The sequence below is a fragment of the Vanessa atalanta genome, chromosome 8, assembly GCF_905147765.1.
Source record: "Vanessa atalanta chromosome 8, ilVanAtal1.2, whole genome shotgun sequence".
Lineage (NCBI taxonomy): Eukaryota > Metazoa > Arthropoda > Insecta > Lepidoptera > Nymphalidae > Vanessa > Vanessa atalanta.
Genome location: NC_061878.1, coordinates 323105 through 347973, shown reverse-complemented (window position 1 = coordinate 347973; position 24869 = coordinate 323105). Strand labels below are relative to the sequence as shown.

General features: G+C 31.9%; 2 protein-coding genes across 2 annotated transcripts in view; one reads left to right on the top strand and one right to left on the bottom strand.

The window, feature by feature from the left end:
• The window catches only part of LOC125065992, a 30038-nt gene extending 8132 nt beyond the window's left edge, over window positions 1–21906 (top strand). The window contains exons 4-9 of the mRNA XM_047673864.1: window positions 294–386; window positions 1660–1773; window positions 12243–12413; window positions 15922–16027; window positions 18109–18240; window positions 20217–21906. Of these exons, the coding sequence (XP_047529820.1) occupies window positions 294–386; window positions 1660–1773; window positions 12243–12413; window positions 15922–16027; window positions 18109–18240; window positions 20217–20362 (762 nt within the window). The 3' untranslated portion in view covers window positions 20363–21906. The remainder of the gene's footprint in view (window positions 1–293; window positions 387–1659; window positions 1774–12242; window positions 12414–15921; window positions 16028–18108; window positions 18241–20216) is intronic.
• Window positions 1–23569, bottom strand: part of LOC125065990 (adenylosuccinate lyase) — a 34083-nt gene extending 10514 nt beyond the window's left edge. The window contains exon 1 of the mRNA XM_047673862.1: window positions 23330–23569. Within this exon, the coding sequence (XP_047529818.1) occupies window positions 23330–23497 (168 nt within the window). The 5' untranslated portion in view covers window positions 23498–23569. The remainder of the gene's footprint in view (window positions 1–23329) is intronic.
• Between the last annotated feature and the right edge of the window lie 1300 nt (window positions 23570–24869).

The window sequence follows — 24869 nt, the reverse complement described above, 5'->3', positions numbered from 1 at the left end:
TTTTTAAGGAAATTGTTTAGTTGCGGATTGATGGGGTCAAGACAATGTTTTTTTTATTCATCCAAAATTATTAAGCAAACACATGAAATATGGTGCTTGCCCTCATTTCAACACACACCATTTACTGGGCCATCTAAGCTTTTATATGTTTCAGCTAACGTTCTGATGCCTTTCATTCGTATGTGTTTATTAATTAAACACAAAAAGTTGTATCAACTCAGATGGTCCTGAGATTGGCGAATTTAAACAAACGATAAGTATTTATAAATGAACACTTTCTTTATTTATTTCAGGTTGGTTTAGCGGTCGGTGCATTATGTGTCATCCAGGGCGCGGTATATCTCCTCGATACAGCGCTATCCGTCATACATTTCACGAAGGAAATGTAATCTTAATAACATAGATTTATTTCTTTAATAACTAAGTTTTAAATAAGCGACATTTATTTCTGTAGTTATATTAACTCTTTAAAACATAAGGTCCGTACCCTTCACCAATAAGGTTAGGTTACACTTATTGTATTCTAAACATTCACGGTTCACGCATTTTCAAAATAGCTCTCCGAAGATTTTAATATACTTCCCACCTCTATATTAATTTAGTTAAGGATTAGTTTTTTGATGTTTTATCGATGAATTCATATTTTATATGTGCTTATTTTTATTTTAAATAAATTTAATTTAACCAATATTGTTTTATTTCATTTAATAATATTTATCAATATACTATGTAATCCACACTGCTGATGTTGGCGTGTAAGTAAAAATAATTAATTACGTTATTTTTTTTTTAAATGAAATAAAATTATCCTATTATGAAAATTTTATTAAAAGTTTATACAATATAAGAATCAGTTTAGCGAGATAGTATACCACACGGGGCACAGTTTTACAAACGACAACGTTTAAATTTCCTTTGCAAAGGGAAAATTTAATATTTTTGGATTGCCAACTCGTTACCTTTGCCATTGTTGATTGCCAACGTTGGTTATAAACGCTTCTAAACATGATAATTGACAGCTACGAGTATTTCATTTTTAACCGACAATAATGCTAAAAGATCCTTTACCACATTTTCGAGTCATTAAGTTTTTTTTCTTTTGGACGGATTTGGTGGCAGAAGTCAAAGAAATGAGAAAATCATAGTCCAGAAAAAATATTTTTATTGCCAGATGAACAATATAAATGGTTATACTTACAGGAGATTATCTGATAATAGCGACGTGAACTAAATGACCAAAGTTGAGGTCAATGCAAGTCAAATTAGTCGGGTCAAAAGTTAAATGTAATAACGGAGCATTCTTCTGACTCATTAGAGATCTAGCTTTCGGGTAGTCCAATAGCTTTTTTGGTCACATAATGTTCTAATGTCTTGGAACCAAAATATTGCGTCTTTAATTTCTCACAATTGTAAAGACCTCATTTCGTAAAGTTCGAAATATAAATCCATTGAAAAGTATCGTGTTTTTAGTATTAAATAATTAAAGAATAAAAACGTTATTGTAAAACGTTTTTCTCCAACATTTTTCTACAAGACCAAGAAAATAGTTTAATTAACAATTACACAATATTTCCGAGCATTCGTCGCAGTTCGATAAATTTAAGTCAAGGATTCGTCAATTGTTGTTTCAATTGAATAATAGTTTATCCTAAGTTGTAACTGAAACTGGAGTATCTGTACTCGGGCAGCCTGGTGATAATATCACCCAGATCGAAGGACTTTATGTGTGAAGTCGACGTGTACGCCAGCAACATTGCGCCACTAACGGAGAACGTAAGTCACACCATTTACTTATTTATGTTAATTATTATTCAATATTTTAATATGTCAAATCAATTTATTGTCGATTCGGAATGTAGAGTCTACCAAGAATACTGAGTGTATTCACTTTTCCTCAATCATATACATGAATAACGTTAAACAATTATATTTATTTTCTCGTATAAAAATCGTAATACGTAAACTATGTTCAAGCTATTTTAGCGGTCTATATTTTTATACAAAATTATATATCTTACTTAATAATATTTTTTAAACATGAACCTACTTTATACTTCAATGTTATCAAAGGTCAGTAATTGAAGACATTGCAGTCCTGACCCCTTGATCTAATGTCGTTAGAACACAAGCCCTTCTTACTTAAGAGGCAAGCAAAAAAATGTTGTTGGTGTATAGCGGACTCCTTATAGTATAAAAACTAATAAATTGAAATAAAAAGAATCTTATCATTAATTATTATCTATTTATAATATTTAATAATAAAGTTAGAGTCCATAAAAAAATCACCCGTATTTCTTAATCAAACTTAAATAGGACAAAACGAGAACTATCCCATCCCAAAGAAAAAATAGTCTTGCAAATTGGTTCATAAATGACGGGAGTTCTGAGATAACGAACATAAAAAAACAAGCGAATTGATATCTTTTTTATGTCAGTTAAAAATAAAGATAAAAGTCATTTTAGTTGAACAAACATTTAAAGCATACACGCATCAAAATAGCGTATCACCGTAAGGCGGTTGCAACATTTCAAGCTGAGCTACGAAGCGAGTTCTCAAATACGCTACGTGCAGAATATGTCATAGATTAGGCGCTTCAGTACTTCGCTTTAATACGACCCTTTGTTTCTGAGTCGTGATGGTTCAATGTCCAGAACACATAAATTTTAACCAACGATTGCGGGTTCAAGCATGAATTTTCGTATTTATTTCAAACACGTCGTGTACTTTTTTTTTTTTTAATACACAATTATCTTGTACATACGTTTTTCTTTACTACTTATGTGTACAGATCCAAAAATCTATTATTATATACTAAATGCCTACTTTAATAAAGATTAAGACATTTATTGTTTCATAAAGTTACGTCTTATATTTACATTTTAGGCGTACTAAACTAAGTTCTTAGTCTTAATTTAACACAGATAATTAGAAAAATAAAACATAGCAATGAAATTGGATATGTGGAATATTTACTTATTTTGTTTTTGATAGTATTCTTTGTGTTCACTACTTTACGAATCTTTCATCTACTTAATTTGAAACATTGTACAGCTGTTGCTGGCGAAGACATGAGCATGACATAATAATAGTATTGGATAATTGCTCACAAAACACTACTGTTTATAGAAGAATTGCAACGTATTCTAGTGTTTAGTTGCGAAGTTCTTCGAATAACCAAAATCCGTTTTTAAATTCCCTAAGCTACTAAAGTTTATTTTGAAACGAATACATTGAAGTTCATAAACATAGTCCTCTTCTTCTTCTTCTTCCTAATAAATAATGATGAACAAAGGCAAAAACCCATAGAGGGTTTTTGCCTTTGTTCATCATTTCATAACAGCATTTCTAAACTATTAATCCGATTAGTGAGGTGTTCTGCCTAATTTATAATAAGCCATGGCCAAAAATACAAACTTTTACAACCCGTGTGAAGCCGGGAAAATATATAGTTATGTGTATAAATTTCCTAGCATTTAAGGAGAATACTAAGAAGGTTATACAACAGTCTTTTAAGAATTCAACAAGTTCTATTACTCAATACTAGGACAACATGAAATACCAGTAGGTTATTCAAACACAAGTAACAGCTAGACAAATGTATCGCCACTAGGACCTACTTCGTATGCTAATGAGTCCCTTGTCGTCCTATACAGCGCGTGCGCATATTTGGAGCGATTGTGCCGTTAGCCGGAACACTGGCTCGGATCAGCTATCACAATAACTGTAATCACTGCACTTGCTTTTTAGTCTAATTATACTAAACATTTATAATAATTAGCCGTGCATTTAGTACTCACTACGAACTATTTCGATATTATAAAAATATTTGTGTATATTAGTTTTATTTTGTATTATTTTCATTGTGTTGTTTTCTTTTTGCAAATTTAAATAGTTTTTTTTTTACAAAATGATTTAAATATTACTGGTCTGCTTGACGTACAGCTGGCAATAGACAATAAAGTGGGTATGTTTATACCTTTTTAAACAAAAAAAAAAAACAGAACCTAGTAATATGAGATCTTTATATTTTGTGTTCGTGAAAAATATATATAATTTTAAAAGTCACGGTTTTAGTTATTATTGACGACTAAAGCCGTTATTTCAATAAATATTTTTTTATAATTCGCTTTTTTATTCGACACAACCAGATCAAGTTACTGTTGATAAAAAAAATTGTCCAATATTTACTTATATAATTATATTTTATATTCACATTTCTTCGACAATTTAATAAAAAAATATTTTGTCTATTTACGAGAGTTCACACGCCATTTGTAGAACATAGATAATAAATTTTAAATGTAAACTATAAACAGTGTTATTTTAGAGGGCATGGTACACAATTGTCACAAAAGCCTTGAATAACAGCCTCCTTGGAACACAAAGAGGTTGGTCTATTTTGAAAACAGGTCAGGCAACGACCTTCTCAAACCCCAGCAATCGTAGAACGTTGGCGCCAAAACTGGCGACGTTGTGGCGCCATTGGCGGGAAACGATCAATTCCCTCCCCTATTTACTATAATACATTATTTTACATCTAACCTACTATAGTAAACAAACTATATAAAAGAATTTTCGCAGGAAAATATGTTTAAATATGTATAACATTTTAATTTTCTGTTTAGTGGATGAAGACTTAAAATTTTGAAGTGCAATTTCGTATATAATGTACTCAGACTCATTTTAAGGCACTTCGATCTTCGACTCTAATTTTTAAAACCTCAAGATAAATAAATTTGGTTAAACATCTCTGCGATTAGACAAACGTATCACTTTGAAAACGCTTCAATTTATGTATATAAATATATTATATTAGTGCGCGTTAGAAGCGAAGGCGCGATTGGTAGTGCTTCTCTATATTCAATTTGTAAAAATATTAAACAATTATAATTTGCTGTGGCAACACTGTCAAAATGCTAAACAGGTATACGCGTAACTTCTATATTGCAAAGAACAATGGCCCATACTGGCGACGACGACATAAAGCGCGTGTTTGTGTTTCACGTTCGCCCATAGCTATAAAACGTGCACTCGACTCATATCAATGCATTAGTAGCCGTTCACACGTTTCATTTGAACTGAATTTTATTAACTGGTAGTAATAATAATCTGTATTATTGCAACACGATAGTAAATTATTCACAGAACTACATTTTGTAAGAGAAAATTTATACTTTGTACACATATTCCATGTATATGGTTTATGTAACCAGACTATACAGATATTTACCTGGTAGGGCTTTGTGCAAGCCCGCCTGTGTAGGCACCACCCACTCATCAGATATTCTACAGCTAAATAGCAATACTCAGTATACAGATGAGTAAGCCAATGTAAAACTTCAGGTCCAAGAATGTAGTATGCCATTTTACATCTGAGTTCCCAAGGTTGGTAACGCATTGGCGATGTAAGGAATGGTTGAAATTTTCATTTCAATATCTACGGGCAGTGGTGACCACTTATCTGGTGGCCAATTTGCCAGTCTTAGTACACTGGCAAATTATGCTATAAAAAAGCAAATGTTAAATGAGAATAAATAGAAGAAAATAATTCACTTCGATGAAAAGTATTTCGATTTTAGAAAATTCGAAACTTCCTATATATTGTGAAGGAACACAGATTCAAAAATGTAATATTAATTATGTATTAACAAAATATCTATTAAAACTTGCTACTTCGTGCGCTACAAGCCACTTAACCTGATTGGAGAGGATGATTTAAATAATTACAAATTTTGCAAAACTCATGAGAGATCGATTGATAACAATGGTCTCCTTTTTTAGTTTGCATGAGCAAATGGGATACCAATACCCGTTTATTAATTAATTCAGCTGCTCTGTCAACGCGTCGCCCACTATTGTTTCGAGTCGAATCTCTTGTGCGTCCTTGTGTCCACATTGGCTCACTCACCATGCACAAACCGGTGCACAGAAAAATATATTCGTTAAATTAACAGCTGATTATTTTGTATTGGTTAATTTAATAATTTTGTTATTTCGTCAGATCCAGCCGAATAAAAATAAACGTTTTTTTAAGGTGCATTTTTTAATGAAATAAAATGTAAGTATAGCGAGAAGCACAAGATTCAGTAGTATTTTTAAAATAGATTCATAAGCGATTCTTACCGTCTAAAACAGCAATACCTTGTACCGTAATACATTAGAAAAAAGAGCGCGATCACCTGTCATAGTCTTGGGTTTACTTTTTGGCGCGAAGTTAGGCTTTTCCTTCGGACATACCTACAATTTCGGAGTCATAGAAAACTGTCGTTTTAATTGGTTATTGTTATTAATTATCTTCATTTAAATTAATTAATTTTATTGTTATTTGTTCTTTTTAAAAAGACATTTTCACCTTTATAATCTTGTTTTAAACAGTATTAAATGTCTATTGATGTTCCTTGTAGAGTCAGATTTTTATTGTAATAAGTTTTCCTTTAGTCTAGTTTTGAACAATCACGTACTTGACCCGGCGTCACTGACGGAGGGTCATTAGTGTTGAATAGTATTTTTTCTTATAAACGTAACTATTATTGGAATTAATTGATTCTATGATATTATGTAGCTGATGTTACTTTACCTCGCTTCACAACTACATCGGTAAAACTTTATTTATGTTACAATATACAAGCAAAACTCGTAGGATGCGTTGCCGCAAAAGCGGCAATGGGTGAGGATCGTGCCGATAAAATATCCGACTGACTAGACCACTTTATATATGTAGTTCTTCAGACATTAGAAGCACTTTTATTAACTTGTATTGCCTCGAGAACTAAATCGCTGAAAGAAAGTGCTTGAATCGGTCGGAAATGCGTCAATTGGGGATATTATCTCCAAGGCACTACATATTACTGATGTCAGTTTGACCCGCGTCATCGTCCGCGTTATTTTTATCTCGTCAACGACGCCGGGTTAGTGACGTCATAACTTTAATGGGTAAATCGTTTCAATTTACAAAAGATTTGTATTACATTCATCGTCTTATCGGATGTAATTATGAATAATTATTATTCAAGACTGCGGTAATTAGTCATTCCAATGACCCGTTTGTTTTCAGACGTTTTCAGTGCGATAGATTTATTGCTAATTATTGTTTTCCATTAAGTACAATATATGAATGTGTAATACGAACGGAAAGATGAACTGATGAAATTAATTTAATTTAAACGGAAAGAACTAGGTCAAAGGGAAATGTTATATCTAGTAGAGAGGAACTAATTAGATCTTCTATTTGGGCATACACTGCTAGCAATGACATAAAAAGGTTATTAAAAATATATACAGAATTGATAATACGTCATAAATAGGATAGCCATTCATCGGTTTCAGCTTATGCCGGTAATCAAAAACCCGGACCTCGAGTTCCAACGCATACTAGTTTCCGCCTTAAAATATCTAACGCCTTTAAATGACCATAGGATAATATTGTAAAATAAAAAACACAAACATATAATTTATTGCTAAAAAATATAATAAGACCGTCACTGCGAGTTTGTTTGTTAAACATTTTGTTCGGTTACATTACTTATATAATTAATTTAATCTTATATGAAAAACAGTAAGTGATTGATTATATTTATAAAAAAAAAAGATATATATTTTTTGATATAGGTATTTTATTTGACTATTATTAGAAGTAACGTTACTTAATCGTGAACAATGATATATTTCATTAATCCAATATATATGTATATATACACACAATTGTAACGTGAACGCTATGGTCGTGACCGATCGGTGTACGAGTATTTATCGTCAATCCGATCGCAGTGCGTGCGCGTATGTGTGTATGAAGTTATGCGCTCACGCTGACTTCCAGACCGGAAAACACTAGAAAGTGGCTTTTCAATTTTCGAATAGCTACATATAAACGATCTAGTGGTAAATCTCGTGAGTGATTGAGCGGAAAAACGTCCGAGGGAAACGTCGAACGAATGGGATTGTAAAAAACAAATGCAACGGCCTAAATTATCTTCTCAAAATGGAAGTTAATAAATTTTTCATCGTAAGCTTGGCCACAAATATGCATGCCGTTTCTAATAGCAGCTGAATAAATAAAAGATCGAATAGACCATCTAAATCAATAGAAACCATAAGTTGAACAAACCTTTATACGCATATTGTTATTGAAACCGACGGTTCTCCATTACACGAAATAAGTAAAAATTAAAAAGCGCTGGCTTTTGGTTTCGGCTCCTCCTACTCTTTAATTAGCGTTCATAATATTAATTATTGACAAACTGCACACAATTGTTAAGAGTATGTACAACTTAACGGCCTTTTTAGTGCAGTTGCTAGGCTCGTGTGTTACTTTTATAATGTGCCGAGGATTCCTATGATTGTAATGCATTAATTAAACTATTTGTTATTTTGCCTGTATTTTATATAATATACTAGCTGCACGTCCCGACTTCGTAATGATCTCGTAGAGATTAGTTTTCTATTGTAATACAGTTTAGTTGACGCTATGTATACTTATGAACATATTTAAAAAAAAAATTTAAATTGTCCTACTGAGTTTTTTTTTGGTCATTTCTTCCAGTCACTCTATGGTGTTACTTTCGTAATAAGTAATTATTTATGTAGTGTATCTAATAATATATGCGTATTTGTTGTCTTTGATAAAAAACAAACACAACAATATTAAACTTATACTTATTCAAAGTTTTTTTTTCTTGAGTAATTTAGATGTTACACACTGAACGCAAGGACAGGTCTTGGTCCTGTATCCGAGTCCCACCGTGTTGAATTATCGTCTCATCAGACTCATATAAGAGTCAAGGAATCGAGAGCAACTGTGAGACTGTAGTAAACTACTATAATTAATATTATAATATCTAAAGGTAGTTGACTTTTCTTACAAATATTGAAAAATAGTAACTACTGAATTTTTTGCTGGTTCGAACCGGTGGTTACGTTTAATACAATTTCGTAAAATAACGACTCAAAAGTACTCGTATAAGCTTACTTGAATGAACTTTATTTTGATTCGCCGTGTTCGAAAATACTTCAAGAGAATTTTCAACAATTCAGGAGATTTTGTATATGGATAATTTAATAAATAAAGATCTGTTGTTGATTGGGTGTCGTTAAGATTTTATACAGGGAAGTTATTATTATGATTGAATTGTAAAAAAAACGGTAGGCCTTGTTAGTAATAACGCTTGATATTTTTTACACAGACAACCTTAACGCACGAATCATTTTGTGTTTCTTTATCGACAACAGAGATACAATAATTTGGGTACTTATAATATTTTAATTGGTGGTTTTATCAAATTACAAATTGGATTTCGATCCACTGGCCGTTACGATTTAACGAAAATACATAATTGTCACAACTTGCTAATATCCCAATGGTGGACAAAATATTTCCTGATATGGAGGACTTGTAGGCTGCGGGATGCGGATTTAAGTTAAATAGAGACATTTATAAATGTTGGACAATATCACATACATTACTTTGATCCTAATGTAAGTAGCTAAAGCACTTGTGTTATTGAAAATCAGAATTAACGACGGTACCACAAACACGCAGACTAAATACAACATAGAAAACTGTTTCCTCGGCCGGGAATCGAACTCGGGACCTCGGAGTGGCGTTCCCATGAAAACCTGTGTACACACTACTCGACCACGGAACTCATCAATAAACTTATAGATATAACTTCTAAAATGTATATTACTGTTTTTCAAATAACAAACTATAAATATTCAATGTATTAGTAGGCCTATAGTTGAAACTGAAGCACCTTCTACAACCATTACTAATCCATTTTTAAATAACTGTACGCAATAATTCTCTAGTATAAGAGTTGTAGTACAAGATTACAACTACTATAGCTGATAACTGTCGAGATAAATCTAAAGGGAACTTCAAGAGCTTTGAAAATAGAATATCGATCTCGTTCTAGAACGGGATGGAATGATCCATCATTTATAACGTAACGGTTTTTTTTAATTATATTTTTATTTTAGCTTGTACTGAATTTAAATGCTATTATTGTTTGACACTCATTTTAGTATCTCAAAGTATATCAAGAAGTATTGTTAATTTAATTAGTTTGTTAGAATAAGTCCTGATTTAACTTTAAAAGTTTATTGTTGTGAAATAAATAAAACAACAATTATAAAACCCTATTTCAATCCTATTGCTCTTAATAGTTGTTAATTAAAACGCTGTTTTTATTACCTAAATTTTATATTATAAACTAAGGAACTCACAATCTATTTCATAAAATTATGTTTGCGTAAGATAGTCCGAATAATAAGGAAGGTTATCGTAACTTCATGCTTCGACCTTAATCGAGCAGACACCATAAACGTTAACAAATGGCAAGTACGTACTAATACATAAAAAAAGGCTCGTTTCATTGTAAAATTCAAATAAAACACGAGCGAGTTCTCTAGTCCAATCTAGTTTTTAATAAAACTTAATGACCCTTTTTATACATCGTACAATTCGTTGCAAAAACCATTAATTAATTACAAGATGTTTCTCATTAAAGATTATGATATATTAAAAACAATATTTTATTGAGTCGGTTAAATAAAACCAAATTATAAGTATGAGTACACGTTTGAAAGCTACGTAAGTACTACGGCCCACCGGTTCTACGCTCCAGCGGCAAATTTTTGTTGAGCCATTTTCTCTGCACACAATAAGGGCGGGAACACGGGAAGGTACTGTCAGATATTGTACTAGGCAGTGCACTTGTAGCTAATGTATTGAGTTGCAGCACGCGCTCACAGAGACACAGTCGACTCGCGACGGACGCGGACAACACTCGTATTTTCCGCTACGCGAAACGCGCTACAGTTTAAATTTGGAATCAGTTGTGTTCTTTTTTTCAATTCGGACAGTGATTGTGGGTACAAACTTTTTGCTCGAGGAATATAAGTGAGCTCTATTAAAACTTTTTGGTAAGAAAAAAATTATAATTTTATATTAGTTTACATATTAATATAGAATAATATCTAGCGAATAAAATAGTTACTAAAGAAAAAGTTAGCTATTTGTATTTTACACTTGTTTAAAATAGTTGATTTGAATCTATTATTAACTTATATTTTAAGTTAAAGTTGAAGTATAAACTAACTTCACTTAACATAGATGACCACTTCGAAAACACGCTTGTAAAAATAACCATAAATAAGATGCTACTGATTTTGTTGTAAAATATATTATTTATTTAAAAAAATATATATTTATTTTAATATATAATATTACAATTATGTATATATAATTAATTATATCATCACTATTAATATTAATAATATATATTTCAAATATATAATCAACAATCTAGTTAAATACTTTTGATTTATTTTAACATAACAATAGTTATGAAGAAAGATGCTTCCAGAAAATCAATCAAAGAAACTTTCGTAACTCGAAAGTACGAGACATGCTATAATCTACAAATATTTATAAAGTGTAGCGTGTTGGAAAGTGGACATGCGTGTGTTCCGAGCCAGCGGTTGGCATTTGTTGGACGATTGTTTATTTATGGGCAATCAAGTGCGGGTGACATGCGTAAATTAATTTTTTAATTGTCATATTTAGTAGTGTATGACTGAAACACGAATCAGATTGATTTTGTAAGTATACCCTACATAATAAGATACTTTATATTTTATATAAAGTAATATCTGTACAGAGTAAAGCTTATGGAGCATATGCGTGGTGGTGGTCTTTGTGCTGGACTGGGTAGGTAGGACTGGGTAGGTACCACGAGCTCATCATATATTCTACATCAAACCGTTAAACTAGTATTTGTGTGTGTAAATGATGAGTGAGTCAGTAGTAAATACAAGCGCAAGGAACTTAACATCTTAGCTCCCAAGTTTGTTGTCACACTGGCGACGTAAGAAATGATTAATAAGTATTTCTTACAAAGTCATTATCAATGACCACTTTCTGAAGGTGGATCATTTGCCAATCCGCCTATATCTCAGAAAAAGGCAGATACTGCCTGCTGCTGCTATATACAGCAGTTGAAGAAAGCCGTGTAGTATCTTCTGTGCAGGGGACTAGGCTCCCTTGAGAATGTTTAGTAATGGTTAGTTTCATATTGGGTAGAACCATAACGTTTAAATTTCTCTTTTCTGGAAATGAAATATCTCTTTTCGAACGTTTTGTATAACTAAATCAGTAAGTAAGTTATAAATAAATAGGATTTGCATATTTTAAGTATTAGTGAACGATACGTGTAATTAAATTAACTGTGATTGGTTTCCCTAGGTGTCGGAGTACGGCGGCGGCGCACGAGTAATCTGGGCCATGTCGGCGGGAGACAGGGAGGCGGACGCGCAGGCCAAGAAGGGCGAAGAGGGCTCTGCCACCGACAGAGACAGCCGCGCAGCTGCTGTTCTCAAACATAATTGGTGCATCGGCCTGAGGACGATTGAACTGGTAGGTTTACAAGCAGGTGAAGCTTGAACTCCAATCTAACGAAGATAACGCAAACAGATCTAACAAATCTCGTTTTGAGATGGTGGGGCCTCATTTTGATCGATCTGGTGATGATACGATTGTCAAGTGACCACGTGTAGCCGGATGTTATGTTTATTATGGAATCCAGCTTTTGTTGAACTTTGTCAGTTTTATTGAACGTTATACAATCAAATGATGTATTTGTAATATTTAAAAAAATACCGACTTTCAAAGATATTGTTGGCTTTAGAAAAAATAAAGTATTTTCGGCCTTGTGAATGAGCTCAGAAACGCTTACTCGGATACAAGTAAACCCGAGACTATGAGCTCATATCCTCATGTTGTATCCACGGAGCCATCGATTACACTTTCAGATAGAAAGATAAACAAGGTTACATAACATTTAATGATGATTTGTTAATAGCTTAAATGTTCTTCGATACAGGACGGGATGGCATTAGCATTTTAGATTTATTCAATTTGGATATTGACTATTAGGCAAAGGAATTCAATAATTACTAAAAGTTAAAAACTTAATTACGTTGTGTTTTGTTAAACACGCAATACAGATAATACATGCTATTATTGATAATCCGTAAATATGAACCGTAGTGGCTTAGTGGTTCGAACTCGTGAATCTTATCCGAAGATATTCAGGTTCAAGCCGGTGCATCATAAAATAAAACTTAAGCTCACAGTTATTTTAAAAAAATGTGGCGTACCTTACTGGAATTTGTCGCATGTGTGGCGCAACCACATGTGAAGTGGTAATGAGCTCGAAGTCAACTTCCTCTAAAAGAGAGAAGATTTTACCCAGAAAACAGTCTTCTAATGTGCCACACATTTGAAGACTGTTCTTCTATTTTCTACTATTACTAATCTTTTCTATCTCTTGGCTGAATTCATAAGTTAAATTTGATTTTTTACTTCTATAAGCGTGTCATCCGACAAGTAATATCTACAAGGATTTTACGGTCACGTAATACGCATTTCGAAGATGATAAGGTGACAGAATTAAAACTAACAAAAGTATTTTCATTAAAGACTTTGAGTGGATACAAAACGTACACCGCGGGCTCGAATCAGGACAAACAACGATTTTTAGTATCCTTAATTTGTTCTTATAATAAATCACGTTCTCGATGTTGAAGGAAAACATCGTAACAAAATGCTACCAGGCTTGGACAGTGTGATGAATTAAATCTTTAATGTTTAATGGAAGCTGAGCGTGTTGCCCAGCGGTGGGATATTTACATTACAACATATTGACTCACAAGACCTTTGAATCGTAAAGCTTTCATCCGCACAAATGTCCATATTTATAAATACATGCTAACATGTAATGTATATTATCAGAATGTTATTATTATTAGCTTTATATGTGTAGGAATGGAAATAATTTCAATAAAAATCATAATATTACTTTTCCAATTAGGCTATAAATGAATTTTATTAGATTTGACATTAAAATATAGATTTAACCGGGAATAACCGGCGAGAAGACCAGTATTTAATTTTCCACCGAGTAGTTCAAATACACATATTTAAATGTATTTCATTGGAAATTAAAATCAACAAAATAATAATTCAACGCCAAATAATATTGTATTGGGCGATATGTTTATCGGATTAATTTCGATATTTTACTAAGCAATGGATATGTTCATTGATTTTTCTCGAATCGACACAGCCTTGTGGGAATATGCAGATGACTTCGAACTGGCGCTGGTACGCGATGCCCTTGATATATCGTGTAATTCTGAATAAACACCCTATTGTTCTGCGATTCAGTTTGCTATTATGACTTGTTCGTTGTTATGAATCGTGTAGAATTAATTTTAAACAGAGAAGTAACGGAAAGAAGCGAATCCAGAGGTGGATGCCTACATTACACAGTAATTAAAGTGAGAAAAGTCGGGACAGCTGAGGAAAGCTCGGTAAATTGACATCCATATATAACCGTCAATCATAAAAAAAAACTTTTATCATGAGCAAGGTAAAACAAGTGTAAGAGCTACACATAAATATTTAATATCAAGTCATGTTAGAAAAAAGAGCGAACAGACATTTCACAAGTTAAGCTTTAAAGATCTTTATTCCCAATAAAACAGATAACATCACTGACATGAAAACAATAAATTAAAATAAAGCTAAGTGTCGATCGGATGCTATTACAAGTTATTTATGAATTCAATGTATTTTAATTTAAAGTAGGTACTTTTGAACGATGTCTTCCGATAGATTAGTATATAATGCTTTTAATGGCATATAACGTTTTTAAGCTAAACAATTTTTTCGCGAGCTGTGTTTTATGTGGAACTAAGAGACGTACTTGTATCTATCTAATATATTCAACGAACTGATAGGCTAGTATGGAGTGCGCTGTTTAATTATTTTTTTCTGACAAGATTACATTTATTGTGAAAGTATAATTGTTTTATGAATTAATTTGGTTTCTTTACATATTTGTGAAGCAAACATTTTATTATGAATATGTACAAGTTAAGAAGAAATATATAAACGAATTTCGTAAAAATTGCAATAATTGATATTGCATTACGTTTAATACATTTATATTTCTGCCACGTTGACCAAGTTTTAAGTTTTTACTTTTTCAGAAATTGACGTTAAAATAGATACAATTTTACGCAATTCGTTTAGGTTTCCGTAAAAAGGTTCAAAAATAGAGAATTACAATTTTTATTAACGAGATGTCTAAATAAAACAGAAAAATGATTGTAGCGAGTGAAAGCGAAAACCGCCGTTTAGGAAGCACTCGGGTAAGCATCTACTTGCGGTATTTAGGAATACTCAAACGGTGAAAACGTGTATTTGTCAAGACGAAACTACAGATTAGACTTTCACTTAATAATCTTTGTCGTCGAGGAGCTGTTTATCTTTGTTTTTCTTTGCATTCGTTATATTTTAACCAGCAGGGCATATTCTATAAGAATATTCTCACTTCTCGTCTCAAATAATGTTGAAAAGCAACATACGCTTATATTATTACTTACCAGATTTTTATTACTTGAATTGCTTGAGCAATAATAAGTATATATTTTTTGTAATCTCCGGTTATTATATGTTTGTCTATTAAAACGCATGAACTCGTTAAATATTCTAGAATTCAAGCATTGTTTATATCTGCAAAGGATATTCTGTAAAGTCAATTTTAATACTTGATGAATATTTACTTGTACGCTATGTACCTATATCCTTCTAATATCATAATTATTACAGGCAAGTTCTGTCATTTGACTTTTGAGTCTAGTTTTATGTTTGTTTTTAGAGAAGCATAGACCTCAATGCAACGATGTACACTTGAATGCATGCTCACAACTATGCGTCCAAGCATAATAATTATAACAAAAATATTTCACAGGAGCACATGTTCCATATATAATCAAGATATATATATATATATAACTGAATTAATTTTACTATATTTGCATGTATTCTTGTTGCTGAGAATGTACATTGTTTTCAGATCCTTGCTGTGATCGCCATTGGGCTTATAGAGGGTGCGATGACCGCCCCCCAAGTGTTGCAGTCTGACCATCGTCATATCGCCCTCATCTTCTCCGCATATTCGAGTAAGTTTAACACGAGAGCTACTTTGATGTCATTCACTTCAGTATTTGGTATAATCTGATATTCATAGATACTTTTATCTTTGGTGAAATAAATAAATTATTTTTTGTTAAAATTGGAAGCTTGACTGAGTTCCACCTTATGAGAGCATCACCTCGACATTTGTTGCCAATTGTTAAATCAATTGTATATCGCTTTTTTCACCAACCCATTACATATATATAAATATATATATATATATATATATAAAATTTTAAAAATACATATGTCGCAAACTAACAGCAATATTTCGCAATTAAAAAAAAATCAAACAAAAGTATAAAATAGATTGCTTTATTTTGATTCCTCAACGATTTTTTGTCGTTTCCCGAGTATTTTGTAAACATTTCCCGTTTACAAAACTCAGCTGGACCATGGCCTCGTTGCGAATACTGTTCTGTTCTGAATCTTTCAATTATTCAAAGGCGATTTCATTGTTTGGAGACTCTAGAACACTTCACGGTCTATCGAGCACTGATAAAGGTCTGTTATAAACAAATAATAGTTATGGCGTACTGATGTCTAGCATTATTTATTCTCTCTAGATGTCAGACAGTTTATACTTATAGTATGATGATCCGGGAACGTTATCTGTCTCTTCAAGAATAATTCGATTTCGGAACAGATTCTAAACCGCAACTTCGAATGACACAACGAATTCCAATTTCATCCCTCATTAGTCACACAGCACTGGAAGTTTTAGTTAATTACACTATAATTAACATCCTTTGACCGTGAACCTTTTTGTCACAGTTTAAGTTTTCGTTTCTAAGTTATTTTCATTGCGTCATAGCCTATCTCAGAATTATCGGTATTATTTCACAGATGTTATTACAGATAGGATACCATAACCTCTCCACAGACACGGACCGTCATATTTAACTCAGTGTTATTTTGTTAGCTGAAGTTCAAACGCATAACTACTACTTGTATCATATTAACTTAACTGCAATTTCTTGTACATCTCATGACTCCGTACTTAAGTAATAATTTAGCAAAACGCTACAGAGTATCGTGTCATTTAACTTAGTAACTTTAAGATTGAAAACCAAGGTAACGCTATGTTTTAATTGTTGCTGATTACAATATTAATTATGAATATATAATCAGAAGTAATACCGATTTGAATCAAGTATGTTGAACCGGTGGAAGGTATTTTTCTACTTGGTGGTAGGGCTTTGTGCGAGCCCGTCTGGGTAGGTACCACCCACTCATCAGATATTCTACCGCCAAATAACAGTACTCTGTATTGTTGTGTTCCGGTTGGAAGGGTGAGTGAGCCAGTGTTATCACAGGCACAAGGGACATTACATCTTTGGTCCCAAGGTTGGTGGCGCATAGGTGATGTAAGGAATGGTTAATATTTCTTACGGCGCCTTTGTCTATGGGCGGTGGTGACCACTTACCACCAGGTGGCCCATATGCTCGTCCGCCAACCAATGTCATAAAAAAAAAAATAAAAAAAATATAAGAATCAATAAGTGTAATACTAAACTGAAGAAAGATTTGACTACCTATCAACTTCTAGAGCAACTGCACGGGCAATATGTTTGCCTTAGTTATTAGACACTTCGTTAAAAGTGTCCACATTATCATTCGAAGTAGTTTTCACTTCTTTATTAACTGTTAAATCGGTTTCAATGAACCTCATATTATGTGAAAGTAAACGTGAATTATGCGTTCGCAATAAATCAATATGTAAGACTGGCAGCGAAGCGAAGCATCTGGCTGTTATATATAACGACTAATTTTTTTTTACAGAATTTCATTGAAGTTTTCCAGCTCTTAGCTTATGCAGGTCGGAACTCAAAAGTAGTAAAATCAAGTTACGCTGAGTCGTCATATTTTAATTCATCATTTACGCTTTTACAATAATTTATCTTGTATATTGTCGATTCAATGGGCCTATAGGGAAAAATCCCACCTCCACCCCATGGTCCTACCCACCTTTCGGTATACGGACCGAATCTTGGGAGTCGCACTTGCGTACGGCCTGTTTATATTGTGTATATTATTGACTTTAAATATGTTAACTTATGTGTAGGTTTCATCATCATCACCGGTATACTAATCATCGCCCGCCTTTTCGGCGAGTCTGCTGGATGGAAAACTTCCATTGGGTTCTCTATTATTGGTGTCATCATGTTCACGGCTGCAGCTGCGATTATTTTTTATGGCAAGTATATCTATACTATAATTTCTAATATTAGTTGTAATTGGTAAATAAATATATTTCTCGAATTAGTGTACAAAACACACTTTACATTGTTGAATTTGTAAATATATATATATATATCAGCCAACATGGCTCAGGAGATGACATGGAATATAACTGAAAATCACATATACAAATACAGGCAACTGATGAGTTTTTATGTGCTTAAATCGTGTTTATAAAACCTCTCCAGTTCCGTGTTCAAAAAAGCCGTGAGTTAACCTGAATGTTTGGGGCAAAAATCTATTCCAGTGCGCAAGCTTAGTGCTTAGCTGTATGGTGAAATAAGCTTAATAGTTTATTTTAGAGCAGAGAAAGTCCTGTCCTGCAAATATCATACTCATTTCGCGTTCTGTTACTAATTGTTCAGTTAAATATCATTAAATAATAAAAATATTATTCTCAATTAATGAGCGACTCTTAAAAGTGACCAACAATGTATTTCACTATTTTAAAAACTTAGCAATTATTGTTATTAAATATGGAAATAGCACAATGATCTGTTACCCACTTACATATCGCTACCTGAGTTTTTATGTATCAATTATATGACTAACCAGAGTAAACAACACGCTTGATACGTTTAAGATTATACGTAATTACGACTGGTTCAAACATAGCTATTAGTTGCGTAAGAAAATATAGATAATGGGAATTAAAATGATATGAGTCTTAATAATATTATTGTGCGAAGTCTCTGCGACAACTTGAAGATGACGAAAACTTTGAATGACGTTACGAGGAACTACAAATGATATTTAAGAACAACTTATACTGGTATAATAATCTTTCCACAATTAATCTTATAAATAACGCCATATAGGCGAATATATATAGCATATGTGCTTTCCTTTTAGTCACCTAGTCATTGTAATCAGAGATTATATGTATCATGTTGACCATTCAAAAATATGAATATCACGAATATTCATATTCTTTCATGTTATTGTTGGGTTTTGTGCCACCTAGTCTGTGGAGTTCTAACGCCCACATCAATTATTATGACACCAAACATTCACGAGAGACATAACATCTAAATGCATCTGCATCTGCATGCATATGCATTTCGCATGATTAAGAATATTATTAATAGATTTTACGCTGCCTTGTGGTTATTAGACCTATGAAAGAAATATAAAGGCGTATATAAATACATAAATAGAATTTTGCACACATTGAGACGCGGAAAAATATTAATATTCCTGATCTTAACCGACGATTAAAATAGTCGCGATTAATTTGGCGTTAGTACTTCCGTTTCGTGCGCAGTATGCTGACGACCTATCAGTACCATACAAATATCACATTAAATACGTTCGTTGTAAATTATTAGGTGTATTTGTAAATATTCACTGGTGCGAGGGCTTTGTGCAAGCTTGACTGGGTAGTTATGACCTACTTATCAATGACTAGTACCAAACAAGATTACTATAAAATAATAGTATTTTAGTTTTGGTTTGAATGGCAAATGAGCCAGGATAAACGGGCTCAAGCTCAAGACTTAATAAATTATAGAGACCAAGCGGTGAGAAGTGAAATGAGAGCTAAAAAAAGTTTTGTACTCTACAACATATAATGATGACATTTTCCTGTTATCGTATTTATAAATTTATTAATGTCGTGGTACAAAATTCACGTAAATGTTGAAATTAAAATTAATATTTTGTAGAAACTAAAATCAAAATAAAATAATTATTTTAACAAATAAGTAGAACTTTAAACTGCATTAAATATAGAAACAGATTATTCTTTATGTTAAGGTCAGAGTGATATTAGAATAAAAATGACAAAAAAACATTTCAGAACGAATTTGGAGAATGTACTGTTCATCATAGAGTAAAGTAGAGCGTAGTTAACGCTCTACATTCGAAATAAACCGCATAATATTCTCGAAGTATTTTTGTTTTGGTAACATTACGATTTTCTTTTCTTTTCAGATTGGCACAGATCTTACTACGCTAATATTCGCCCGAATAAAGAGGTCTACAACCTACTTATATCATCTGGTGTCTTTGCTTTCGTTAACGCGGTTGTTTTTCTTATGCACGCATTCCTTACTTTCAGAAAAGAAGCCGATTATTAATTTTAGTATTGTAGCAAATACTAAATATACACTTTTTTAAATAATTATTTAATATAAAATAAAACACATGTTTTTTTAGTAATATAGTTAAACATTTATCATTTTTATTTACTCCAAAGTATTATCGTAAGTGTAATTAAACGTAATAATAATTAAATGTATATAATATCCGAGTTGTCCTGGAGAGTAGCTTTTTTAATAGTTATAAAATTATAATATATTTATTATTATAAGTTGTCCACTATGCAGCTGTTGTCATAAATAAAAAAAAAAAACATTGTTTTGGCCGAGACAGTGCAAGTTAAAATAAATATAATATACTTGCTTAAAATAAATATAATGTTAACTATATCTACTTAGCTTTTCTTAAGTATTAAATATAAGATTTTCAATGAAAATGGTATAAGTTTTATTAGTTATAGTTTTGATTGTAATTGATGTGCAATTTTGTATTTATTATTCCATCCGAAGTACTAAAACATTCCGTTTTAATTTAATTAATACAACTATATAACTATTAAATTTAAAAACAACGAAAGATCCACCGCTCTTTATTGTTAAGTTTAACACTTACTTTAAATCATTATTAATAAATTAACATTTGTTGACATTTTTATAGATAAAATATTGTCGGAATATAATTAAAAAATATTACACACAATAAAGGTTATCGTGCACTTATTGTACTCTAAAATCGGCATATTATAAAGTCTTGTTACGACGAAGTAGCGAGTGACACGCGGAATCCTTTTCACAAAAATAATAGCTTTTTTACTTTTATAATGTATGAGCATCATGAAACACACACACACACACACATGCAGAACACGATTGTAACAATACCCATTATTATAAATACATAAGTATTAGTATTAGATGTATTTTTTTAGTTTTTAAGTCTATATAGGAAGACCAAAGCAGTAATCAGTATCCGTCCAGTGGTAGTTAAGTTTTGTATTATGTTGATTTTTCTTATATTCTAAATTCTATCTGTCATCTGTCACAAAAATCTACATTGGCTAAATAGAAGTGGTCATAACATTTAACTTTCAATACGTCTTGTTAATTACTCACGCGTTTAAAGTCTTTTTTATTATTTTAATGCTACTTTTATATTATTTCTAAAATTAATTTAAAATAGACGCTTTCTTTAACGTTTATTTTGTATTATTGTTAAAAATGTAATCCTTAGGTTTAAGAAAATTGTAATAATATATAATTAATTATAAAGACAACAGATTATAGAAGTCAGCGATAAGGGACTTAATATTTTGCACCATCCCATTCGGATTGTAATTAATTTAAATAAAATCAAGCAAATTTATTATATTGTTTTTAAGAACACGCATAACGTGTATTCCGGCGCTAATGTTACCTTATATTATGCTTTTGGTAAAAGGTACCCGCGTAACACAGAAAATGATGATATAGTGTTGTATTTCTCATTATAAATGCATCGATGTTGTGACTCGGTTGTTTGTATATAATATTATGAAATATGGATTGTATCGACGTAATTTTATAAATAAATATAATTGCACAAATATTGTTGTTTTCTGTTTAGTTTAAACCTTTTGTTTTTTTTTTATTTTAATTGGTGGCGCATACGGACATTCGGTAAGGTATCGCCGAGGAACTTCTCTGGCAATAATCTAAAACTACTAATTTACGTATTTGAATATTTTTTTTATTATTAACACATGAATATAGGAAAATGGAAATAAGCAAAAGGTAATGGCGTTTCGAATTGATTATTGGTTTTAATTAATTCATGCGACGCTGCAAATGTTTTGTTGAACGTCTTTGTATAAAGGCATATTGCTAGACATGGGCAAGTAGTAATTAAAATGTTTTATATTTCATTATAAAATGTTTTTGTTTTTTTTTTTTTTATAAAGTTTGTATTCTCTTGTGATATGTCATAACCCGTGTTATTAGACAGTGTAGATTATAACGTTGTAATTAAAATTTTATTCTATTTGATTCTTTATACGTGACCCCGTATTACATACGTGCCTACGATATTATTAGCTACTGATTGCCGGTTTCTTCATTGGTGGAAATTGGTGAAATAATCTATTACTCTGAACAGTAATCTTAACTCTTTTTTTTTTTTGGAGCAATAAATGCAAATTTCAAGCAATATCGGTTCAATTTTGAAGCTTATTTTCTTGAAGTAGTTTTTTATTAAGTCAAATGATTTTATTTAAAAAAAAAAAATTAATCTTGTTTCACACAAATGCTTAAAATTTTATCAAGATCTTCAAGTATCAAACAAATATGTTTGAATATTTGGAATTTATTATAATAAAATATATATATTGACATGATGAAAATAACCGGTAAAATAATAATAATAAATGGAACAAACCAAAATGTACAATTTTAATTGATCGTTTCTGAGAAACAGTGACATAAAAACGAAACGACCGTGATGTGATTGTGACGTTGTCAACTTGTCAAATTATCCAAATTTGACATATCTATTGCAGTAATAACAGTCGCAGTAAGTACTTCAGTGGCCTGAGCATTTAACTTTGAAATTAATATCAATGAATATGAATGAATATCAATTGAGTTAGGTACTCTTCATTTTAGTTAATCATTTGAATTATAATAATTTATATATGGTGCGAATTAAATCATTTGCAGTAGCAAAACTAAAAAAGCGATAAAACCATTATTTAAGGTTTTTGATTTAAATTTGCAATTTAAATATTATACAGTTAATATACAAATCATTCATATAAAACAAAGTCATAATATAAACGGACCACTACAATTAACTTTTAAAATTTATAATATTACAATTATCTAACATTTTGTATTTTCTGTTACACGTTACATTACGTGTATCCGAGTTTTTTGACATAACCTATAAAAACAATAGGTGGGTACCAAAACAAAACATATGTTACTTTCATTTTGATATATTTATTTTACATTCAAAAAAATAATCTCACTTACCTTTTCAGCCTTTGCTAAGTAAATCCAAAGTTTTCTCCATGTAGAAAATTTCTTTTGGTCACTAAAATTGTACTGCATTTCTTTCGATGCATATCGCGTGCTTAAAGGCGACCGATAGTTGCAAAATTCAGAATTTTGTATTTCTAGGGGAGCGTCAATAGCAAACATTTTAATTTAATTTTACAAAAGTCGAAAGAATATAACCCCGGGAGTAGTTGACAACTGACTGCTGTTTGCTCAAATAACCAAACAAGTTGAAGGTTAAGCGTCAATTGAGCGGGAGAATTCAATTCTGATAACAAAGGTTATCTATTAAAGATCTGATGTAAGTTGAAATTGTTGCGAATTGTTACGAACGTAGTACGGTTTCTTATTTATTGTAGGTATCAGCGTTTTCTATTTGTAGTATTTGGCCAGTTGCATCACTCCTGCTTTTATTGTCACGAAATGTAAGTTTCGTTACTAGTAACTAAGGTATGTATTTGAAGTATGTTCGATATAACGAAATTATTTCTATACGCGAGGTGACAGATGTTTTTTTGGACGAAAAACAATGTTCAATTTAATAATAATAATAAATATTTAATAATAAAGGGGAAACTTTACATTAGTAAGTTTAATCGGTACCTACCTACTTGGTTACGTTAAGTTTAAAGTAGGGATTATATATATCCAAAAATAATTATTTTTCCATTTTTATTAACTTTTACGCTTTCATACAATTGATAGTGCTAACTGTTGATGCCGTTTAAGATGAAGCGCGCTCGTCTTGAAGATGTCTTTATTTCCTCTTGCTTATGCACAGGTGCCCGAATAGCGTGACTGTTCACAAGATCCTATTTTTTTCTATTATACAGGTAGGCACCAACTATAGACATTAGCACTGTAAGAAATATTAATCATTCCTTACATCGCCAATGTGCCATCATCCTTGAAAACTAAGATGTTATGTCCCTTTTACCTGCAGTTGCATTGGCTCACTAATGCTCGACACCGGAATGCAACAATACTAAGTAATGCTTTTTGGCGGTGGAATATCTGATGAGTGGGTGGTACCTACCCAGAAGGGCTTGCACAGTCTTACTACCGTGATAGATTAAACGATGTGCTTGTATATGGGTGGGTTGGTATTACCATAGGAGTGTAGACCCTTAGTGCACGTACTGGTTGCTCTATGCAAGGGTGAAGGAGGCATGAATTATTGTAGCTGTTGTGCATATTCTGCGAAGAATAAAGTGCTCCATGATGTGAATTTTCTGTATCAGCAAATACATCGCAGATAAATGACAATCTACTTAGCGTGATAGTCCAGTGAGTTCAATGTTGTTAGTTGATATTTGTCTGAGCCAACTCAAAAGCGTCTAGAGTCTGATGCCATAAACGCACGGCCCCGAGCTACTAAGCTACTTTATTTACGATGTCAACATTCTAGTTGCGGTGGCGTTTAGAAATACAGTATTAAACAATACGAAAATTTCCTAAAAATTTATAACTGTAATCTTTTATACCTGTTGCACCATACAAAAGTTACCACCCTATT